We start from the raw sequence: 10,162 nt of genomic DNA, 5'->3' as shown, positions 1-10,162 counted from the left end.
TTTCCTTACATCGGAGCTTAAATATACCCTCCTCTGAACTTGTAACCTTAAATTGAGGTTAATGGAGCACCAATATCAAGTTAGCAATATTGGTAGTATTTGAACACAGGTCCTTTGATGGCAAATCTAATGCTTCCCCCACTGACACCAAGGTCTTCTCTGTGACTCAAAAGAAAGCAAATGAAATTAATTTAAATGGAGCAAAGATGAGTCAGAAATCATATAACAAGTAAAAATTTATTAAAAATATTAATTTCTGAACACAAAAATATTTTCTTTAAAAAAACTTACTTTATTTTCAAATTGTTCTTCACATTTTACTACAATCCATCTCAGAGCTACTTCTTAAGTCATGCTATAATGGACTGTAGTTTTCCTTTTTATGTAGAAACAGAATATGTAGAAAAGGATGATGTCATACACCAGAAGGAACTGGATTCTTATGAATACAGCCAGGGCAGCAATGCAGAGAGTCATGAATAAACAAGTCGCAGTCCACGCAGAATGCACTGTGGCACACAGCGCAAATGTAAACCTGTAACAAAGAGTGGGAGGAGGGGTGGAGAGAGAAAAGTTAAGACTGTCAAATGTTAAGTATAACACAACAAACAATTTAAGAGATAATTATGCAGAGCTAGCTGGGAGTGCTTCTCCCCAGAAGGGCACCAGTTATTTCACTCTTTTTATTTTTAATTCTTCTCCTATTTTAACTCATTCATTTTATAACAGTGATAATTGTTTTGCAATGATGAAATTACAGACAAGACTTTAACAGAACTCTTGCTGTAAAATTTTTCAAATGATTTTTTTAAAAAAAGTTTCCTACTACAATGTAACACAAAATAAGGCTGATTTTAAAAATCTTTATACTTTCAAACCAATTTTATTCCAAAGCTAACATTACAAAAACATGCTAAGAGATGGGGACCATTATCAATAAGTTTTATAACTGGGACCAATATTGGACTCAATAGTTCATCCAGAAAGCACCTCAGAATAATTTTCACTTCCTCTTTACTTGCAAGCCAATACTTTGCAGCTGGGTGCTAGCTATGAATTCAGAAGACAATTGTTTCAGCTGATCACATTTGCACTTTAAAAATGAGTATCTTGTCCGTCTCTTGCCCTGCTCCTTTGCAGAGCTGGGGGAACGTGGATATGCAAAACTGGATAGAATGTTAGCCTCTTCAATATATGCTGGTTTTGATAAACTTTCTTCAGCTCTTTTTTTATTCTTTATCATAAGGGATGGCTCTCTGGGAGGGGAATTCAGTGGGATTTAGGTGATATGAAAAAAGACAGCAATAAAAATTATTTTTAAAAAATGAGTGTCTTGTGCCTAAATTCAGTGTTTATTGTATTTCTATTTCGTCCTCTTCCCTGGCAGAGAGGCAGGGGACCACGGGGCAGAACATTACATTCAATGTCATATTGAATTACTGTATCAACTGTTTTTGATTTAATGTTTTTGTTACAAGGGGAAGGATAAGAATGTCCAAAAATGAGTGATATACAAATAAAAATATCAAATAATAAAGCTTACAAAAATAAATTCAATGGATTTTTTATGTAGTTAATGTTTGTTTTATAAATTGGCTTCAAAATTGTGTCAGAACCATGAAATCATTTTTAAAATTTGGTAACAGTATAGAAACTAAAAATCAAGACCACTAATGTGAACCTAAATTAGGGATCATTGCTGTCCTGTTTAAGTATTCAAACTAGATTCATACATGTTTGTTTAAACATTAGTTTTAATTATGAAAACATTTTTCCATTCTTAAACTGAACATACAAACATGTATATATGTGTGTGTGTATGCCTCTCTCCATCTTTGCCCAATTATCCAAAATGAAAATTAATACAAAAAACTTTATAACAAAAAAAAAATCTAAGAATACAAATACATTTATTATTTCACAAGGACTTTGCCAAGACAGACTGACAAACTATAATGCTTTCTGCATTAATAGGTGTATTCATTCAATGAATGAATCTATATCACTAAGAAAACCAACTCTGCAGTTCTGTGACTGATTCTTACCAATCTGTGATGGCAGCCCACATCAGACAACCTCATCCATTGTACTTGACTGACACAGAGCAAAAAGGATGGTATATTAGGCATTCTTATCTAGTACTAGAATTTTTTTTCTCCAGAGGCCCCTTAGATTACTTCACAGAACCTCAGGATTTTAAAGCACGTAGTCTGAGGAACGCTGGGGAATACTATTAAAATTCTCTATTTATGACTTTAAATAATTTTATAAGAGTCCTAATATGTAACATGAAGTAGAGCCTTAAATCTTACAAATTAAATATAAAGAAACCTTATTATACAAATTATGTAATAGCATAATTAGAGAATACTGGCAGCGTAAATCCCAAAAAATTAAACATGTAAGAGGCAATTTGTGAAATTTTTGTCCCATCTTTAAAAAGTAACTAAAGAATTCTACCATAGTAAGTAGCCAAATGCCATGAAAGTATAGCTCACTGAACCCTCAAAAATAACACACTTTTCTTCATCCTCTTACTAGTTAGTGCCACTTCAAACTGACATAAGAAATAGAAATCCCAGGTTTAAGCCTTCTCCTATAAAAATGATCAGGCCTCACTTCAGGAGAAATAGCTAGAAAGTCTTCAATGAGAGTTTAACCTCTGAAATCTCCATCTCTTAATTATGACCTCATGTCTGTTGAGGAATGAATCGTTAGCTCTGAGAGCTAGCTGGCCTTTAAGCACTTCTTTATCCTTTAAATGTTATCCTAATAAGAGAAGCATTGTAATTAGAAACCAAATGAACTTACATGCTGGTCTTTTAATTCTCCTAGGCATCCCTGACAAAATCTGGGGAAAAAAATGTTCTTAATTACTTTTTAAAAATATAATTATCTCTAAGAAGACATTTTCTACTAAGTTCTGTTATGGCAAAATTCTAACCACTGGAAATAGTGCCAGAAAAATACAATGAACTATAATAAATTGAGATCCACAATTAACCAGATTTTGTTGCACTTAGCTTTTAGAACAAAAACATGAATGGCGTCACTAGTGTCTGTCAAAAAATAAAAATAAAGGCCTTGATGTTGTTCTTTAAGGCTGGCCAAACGCATCACAAATCTTCACTTTAACCTCACAACAATGGTTAAGTACTATTATTATCCCCATTTTCCAGATGAGGAAACTTAGAAGATAAGTGATTTGTCCAGAGTCATCCAGCTACGAAACATCTGTGGTGAGACTTGAGCCCAGTCTTTTTCCAGGTCCAGCACTATCCACTGAAATACTCAGTGGTCTCGATAAGCAAGACACCCAGTCCCTCAAGCTGCAAGAACTACTTAGTATATGCCAGGTACTGTGCCAGGCTCTGCAAGTAGAAGACAAAAGAGAAGTAGTTTCTGCCCTAAGAAGCTCATATTCTAACAGGTGAATCAATATGAACATATATAGAAAGACACAAAAAAGATTGGAGGGAGCCAGCTAGGGAAAAGAACTAGCAAATGGGGAAGGGCACGCACAGAAGGCGGAACCTGAGCTGGGCCTAAAAGGAGGCCGGGGATTCTAACAGATCAAGTGAGAAAGGCAACAGTCCATACAAAGATACAGAAAACAGATGAAGCAGGAGGGGACGGCAAAGAGAAAAGGCCAATTTGGCTGAGGCATAGAGGGAGGGCACTTAACGTGTAATTAAGGCTAGAAAGGTACGCTGGGGCTAGGCTGTGATGGGAAAGTAATAGCTGGGAGAGGAGGAAGTTATGTTTGACTCTACAGGTAAGAGAGTATGACTGAAATTTATTAATTCATTCCATCAAAAAACAATCCCCAGGATTTTCAGCGTTATCACAGGTGGAACAACACAGCAGAAGGTGTGCAGCAACAGGAAGAAGGGCAGGTGATGCTGAAAATCACCTAAGAAAGGTACCAGGGTCAGGAGGGAGGAAAGGAGAGAATGTGGAACTCAAGTTTTTGAAATGGATGTTAGCCACCGTGTCTGGGCCTGGCTTCAGAAGGCTTAGAACAACCTGACTCTTAGGAATCTGAGACTCTCCTGTACTAGCTACAAATCATTTTTATCTAAATTTTGGATTTTCCCAGAACCTAGCATACTATTCTGTATACAGTAGGTGCTTAAAAAATATTTAACTGAAATCTTACCTATTCTTTAAAGGAGAACCTTTGAAGTCCTAACCAGGACTTGCATACTTTATGTTCCATCTATAAACATTTCTGAAAATAATTAAGCTAAGGTTCTTTTAAAATACTCCAAAATTCAGATTGACATTCCCCCAAATAAGTAAAAATTATTGAGTTTTTAATCACAACAATCATAAAATGTAGTGTGGAAAGATACAACAGCGATACTGTCATGACTTCGATATTTATTCTGGATGAGCAGACTTGGCAATCGCTATATTCAGATTTTTGAGTCTCATGCTGTATTACAGCAGTGTTCCAACAAGAATAGTATACATTAATTTAATATGTTATGGTACACAAAGCCCTGGCCCATGCAAGCTTTGTTAGATAATTAGTGCAACTGTTCAGTGAAAGAGTGTAAGCCTGAAGAAAGAAGGTGACTTGACCAGAGTGTATCTGTGTGTGAGACAGACAGACACACAGACACACAGAGGCACACACAGACACGCACACAGACTCAGACACAGACACACACAGATCTAAAGGTTCCTGAGAACATTTGATCCAATACTCTCTTTTTAGAGATGAGGAAAATGAAGCCATTTACATTCTTTTGAAACAAATCCAGCAGTCTTTCCACTGGACTCCACTCTCCTCATGTGAAGCATCTTATTTTCCTTTCACAAGAATTTAGACAAAGCTCACCTTCAGTACACCAAAATAAAAGGCTGGCCCTCCAAGGCTAACCTTGCTGTCTCTTCTTAACTTTAGGAATTAACAACCTATCCAAATATTTTTAGATTATTACAACTTGCTATATATTATAGTTATAAATCAACTTTACCTCTCCCCATTATATTCTTCCAAGGAAACTTCTTGAAAAGCCTCCAAAGGAAACAAATGATGGTAAGACCGTGCCAGATGAGGAGCAGATACCAACGTTAAACCTAACATTGAAAAACAAACAGTAAGTTTAATCACTGAAAATAAAGGACGATGACCAAAACCCAAAGTGATAAACTTCAACTAAGATCCTCCCTATCAGTTCCTGGGAACATCAATGGGCACATATCATAAGGCTTAAACAAAATCCTTTAACTGTACACAATAAATTTTTTCTATAGCCAGAAACTCACCATTCTTTACAATATTCCTTTTAAGAATGAAAAATCTGAAGATTTTTTTAAAATTCAGGACTATCTGACCATCTTCCAGAGCTGTCAGTTCCTTAGGTAGAGAAGAAAGGAACTTTCATTTCAAAACCTAATTTACACTTGAGCTCCAGGGGAGTCACCTCTTGTGACTGGTAGCTTTACTTTGCATATTTTTCTGTAAGTCCCTAAATCAACGCACAAAACCATTATTGGACCAAACCTTTAGGCAATGCTGGTTCTTCCCTGAGATAAATAATCCACAGGGAAATGCTTGACTCCACATATAACAGCAGATGTCAGGAGCTAAGTGATTATTATACAAGCAGGGTAGAGAGGAATCCTTTCTGCTGGGTCAGAGTAAACTCAAGAGATACAGTGAAGACTGAAGTTTGAGATTTACTTAAAACAAAATGACAAGGTAGTCTTAGAGCTTACCTAGTCCAATTGCTTCAATTTATCTATAAGGGAAGCAAGGTCCACAAAGGTAACTTTGCTTATTCAAGGTCATCTAAGAGGTGAACAGTAGACCTATGATTGGAGATCATTCGGATCATCAAAGTAAATAAAATGAAATGAGTAATGGTGACTTACCACAAATTTTGCATTCAACTGGAAGTTCAGAGTACTTTGCTCGACACTGTGGACAGAAGTACCCTCCTAAAGTAAGGCCGGGCTCAGCGCTGCTATCCAGGTGCCTTTAGGGAAAAGGTGTGAATGGTCACTTTTTTGAGTAACAAAGAAATTTTTGAATAATCAAACAAATGAATGTGAATGTGTGTCTTTTAAAAACTTTATTGCTAGCTTCTTTTTTTATATCATCTGTATTTCCCAATGCATCTTCCCCCTTATTTCTCCCTGAGTTAACTATCCTGAATAACAAAGAATAAAAAAGAGGGGGGAAAAAAGTTCAGACAAACTAATCAGCATGTCAAAAAACTCCAACATTATATTTAGCATTTCACACACACGGGCCCCCACCTCTGCCACAAACTTGGCCATTTCACCGAATTCCGTTTTGATAGTTTCTTATTATCGTTCTTTCCATTCATGTTGTTTTAGTTGTGGTGTATTTTTTCCCTGGTTCTATTTACTTCACTTTGTATCAGTTCATACGCCTTCCCATATTCCTCTGCAGTCCTCATGTCATTATATTGATGAATTATAATTTGTATTGGCCACTGCCCAACTGATGCTGCTGCTTGTTTGATGTAAGACATTTAAAAATGATGACATCCTTAATGTTCAGCTACTCAGATTTATCCACTTCAATTCCAACAGCAGCCAAGTATTTAGTAGCAAAATTAACAATCTGGCCAAGAAACTATTTTACATTAATCATTTTGTTAACTTTCATTGTCCCTTGTTCGTAATACATCACAAAGGATAAAATAAACTGCATTTCTGTCAATGAAAACATTTGTAAATCTTTACTTACGCCATGCTGAAAGAAGGTTTAGCATCCTGATCGGACAAAGAGGCGATGGTGTGCTGAGGGAAACCTTCAAGAGAGAAAACGTATTCATTTCTTTCTCTGAATCAAGCGACAAGTCTATGATTTACTTCCGTACAGCAGAACTCTGACAGTTTTAGTAAATTTCATTTCTCTGCCTCCTAGAGATCACGTCCTAGTAAACTGGGTCCATTTCTAACAAAACTGCAAATAAATCTAAGGCAAAAGGAGCAGGGGGACAGGTGTGATTCTGGACCCAAAGAGGGGAATCCTAGCTCCTAGGATGGGGGGAGCGGGCTAACAAAGGAAAGAGGCAAGCAGTTGTTCAATAATGAGTATGAATGGAATGGAAACTCATTTATCAAGCACTCACTATGTGTCACGGACTGTGCTAAGTTCTGAGAATAGAAACAGAGTGAGGCAAAATGAGACAATCCCTCTGAATTAGAGACACAACCCACAAAGGAGAGTTCATTTCAGGCTGATAAAAAAGCCAAGGGATATTTAGGTTCTGACTGAAGGAGCAAGAAAAATGGAAAGACTCCAAGGACTTTAAGAAGCAAAGGCCCAATGATCAAAAAAGGAGTCTAGACATCATCTTTCATGAAATTATCAAGGAAAACTGCCCTGAGATTCTAGAACCAGGGGGCAAAATAAATATTGAAAGACTCCACCAATCACCTCCTGAAAGAGATCCAAAAAGAGAAACTCCTAGGAATATTGTGGCCAAATTCCAGAGTTTCCTGGTCAAGGAGAAAATATTGCAAGCAGCTAGAAAGAAACAATTCAAGTACTGTGGATTTCAGGATAACACAAGATCTAGCAGCTTCTACATTAAGGGATTGAAGGGCATGGAATATGATATTCCAGAAGTCAAAGGAACTAGGGCTAAGACCAAGAACCACCTACCCAGCAAAATTGAGTATAATTCTTCAGGGGAAAAATTGGTCTTTCAATGAAATAGAGGACTTTCAAGCACTCTTGATGTAAAGACTAGAGCTGAAAAGAAAATCTGACTTTCAAACACAAGAATCAAGAGAAGCATGAACAGGTAAACAGCAAAGAGAAATCATAAAAGACTTTGTAAAGTTCAACTGTTTACATTCCTACATGGAAAGACAATATTTGTAACTGGAACCTTTTTTCAGTATCTGGGTAGTTGGTGGGATATCACACACACACACACACCTGCACCCCCCCACCCCACCCCCCACGGTGAATTGAATAGGATGGGATCATATCTTAAAAAAATGAAATTAAAGGGTGAGAGAGAAATATATTGGAAGGAGAAAGGGAGAAATGTAATGGGGCAAATTATCTCTCATAAAAGAGGAAAGTAAAAGACTTTTCAGTGGAGGGAAAAAGGGAGGAAGTGAGACAAAAAACATGAAGCTTACTCTCATCAAAATCGACTAAAGGAAGGAATAAAGTGCACGCTCACTTTGGTATGAAAACCTATCTTACAATACAGGAAAGTGGGGGAGAAGGGCATAAGGAGGGTGGGGGGGATGACGGAAGGGAGGGCAATGGGAGGAGGGAGCAATTAGAAGTCAACACTCTTGGGGAGGGACAGGGTCAAAAGAGAGAGTAGAAGAAAAGGGGGGCAGGATAGGATGGAAGGAAATGTAGTTAGTCTTACAGAACACGACTATGATGGAAGTTATTTGTAAAACTACACAGATATGGCCTATACAGAATTGCTTATCTTCCCAGTGGGAATGGGTGGGGAGGGAGGGATGAAGAGAAGCTGGAACTCAAAGTTTTAGGAACAACTGTTGAGTATTGTTCTTGTATACAAGTAGGAAATGAGAAATACAGACAATGGGGTATAGAAAGTTATCTTGCCCTACAGGACAAAAAGAGAAGATGGGGATAAGGGAAGGAAGGGATGTTAGAAGGGAGTGCAGATTGGTGACAGGGGTAATTAGAAAGCTCAGCGTTTTGGGGTGGGGGGAGGGGAGAGAGGAGAGATAGGGAGAAAATTTGGAACTCAAAATTTTGTGGAAATGAATGTTGAAAACTTAAATTAAAAAAAAAATATTAAAAAAAAAAAAAAGCAAAGGCGCATCAGATGGTCCCCTGATCAACAGGAAAGCGAGTCCTAGGGACAAAACTGAGATGGGCTCTGGGAAATCTCTGGAAAGATGGAGATGGAAGTGGGTGGTGTGTATGTGCCAGCATCCACCCAGAAGCAGACAATTAGTGCATAATGGGAACTGGAATATGAATTCTGGGATACGTATACTCTAAGGATACAGGGAATTTAATCCACATGTCAAAGAACAATCAGTGAACCATACATACAATTATTAGATGACTTTACTGATAACTAAAATAATTCAAGCAAAAATTGCTTGCCTTTCTTTGAATTATCTGGTTTGTGGGACACTAATGCAATACTGGTGGAGCTGTGAGCTGATCCAACCATTCTGGAGAGCAATTTGGAACGAAGCCCAAACAGCTATAAAACTGTGCATACCCTCTGATCCAGAAATCCCACTGCCAGGTCTATATCCTAAAGACATCCAAAAAAGGGAAAAGGATCTATAAAATATTTATAGCAGCTTTTTTTGTGGTGGCTAAGAATTGGAAATCAAAGGGATGCCCATCAATTAGGGAATGGCTAAACAAGTTATGGTATAGGATCATAATGAATATTATTGTGCTATAAAAAATGACAGGCAAGACCAATTTAAAAAAACCTGGACTTACATGAACTGATGCATACTGAAGTGAACAGAACAAGGGGAATGTTGTACACAGTAACAGCAACATTATAAGGTGAATAACTATGAATGACTTAGCTATTCTCATGCAATGATTCAAGATAATCAGAAAGGACTAATGATGAAGTTTACTATTCGCCCCTAGACAAAGAACTGATATTGCTTGAATACTGATGGAAGCATGCTATTTTTCATTTTTTCTTTCATTTTTAAATTTTACTTGAGGCTTCTTGTACAAAATGAATGATATGGAAATGTTTTACATAACTGGACATGTATAACCTGTATCTGACTGCTTACCATCTCAAGAAGGGGGAGGGGAGTTAGGAGTGAAAAAATTTGGAACCCAGAACTTCAAATAAAAATGTTAATACCAAAAAAAAAAAAAAAAAAAAGAATTCTCTAATTTGGCGAATAAGACCATCAGGAATTCACAAAACATAAAATGTACAAGTTCACTTCACTTTAGCTGAGTGAATATAAGAGGTGACGAAGCAAAAGTGATTATTACTTATTTTCTCAGAAAATTCTGTCAAAATTCCCCTATTATATTTCACTATCTTCATTTGAAGGCATATTTATGTAAAGTAAAATTTAAACCTCATATATAGTACAACAAATTAAGATTTTAGTTGTAATTTTTACTTAAAAATCAATATGCTACTACATTCATGCTTAATGTTTTTTAAAT

The 10,162-nt window shown here is 36.7% G+C and overlaps 1 protein-coding gene across 4 annotated transcripts in view; it reads right to left on the bottom strand.

Annotated features, from left to right (window-relative positions):
* Window positions 1–218: 218 nt before the first annotated feature.
* GTF2H2 (general transcription factor IIH subunit 2) overlaps window positions 219–10,162 on the bottom strand; it is a 28,929-nt gene continuing 18,985 nt past the window's right edge. For all 4 annotated transcript variants that reach the window (XM_072606297.1, XM_072606300.1, XM_072606299.1 and 1 more), the window contains 5 exons: window positions 6,731–6,794; window positions 5,887–5,990; window positions 4,986–5,088; window positions 2,812–2,851; window positions 219–535 (listed from right to left, as the gene is read on the bottom strand). In XM_072606297.1, the coding sequence (XP_072462398.1) occupies window positions 416–535; window positions 2,812–2,851; window positions 4,986–5,088; window positions 5,887–5,990; window positions 6,731–6,794 (431 nt within the window). In that variant the 3' untranslated portion in view covers window positions 219–415. The remainder of the gene's footprint in view (window positions 536–2,811; window positions 2,852–4,985; window positions 5,089–5,886; window positions 5,991–6,730; window positions 6,795–10,162) is intronic.

Source organism: Notamacropus eugenii, chromosome 4, assembly GCF_028372415.1.
Source record: "Notamacropus eugenii isolate mMacEug1 chromosome 4, mMacEug1.pri_v2, whole genome shotgun sequence".
Taxonomy (NCBI): domain Eukaryota; kingdom Metazoa; phylum Chordata; class Mammalia; order Diprotodontia; family Macropodidae; genus Notamacropus; species Notamacropus eugenii.
This window is presented reverse-complemented; position numbering and strand designations above follow the sequence as displayed.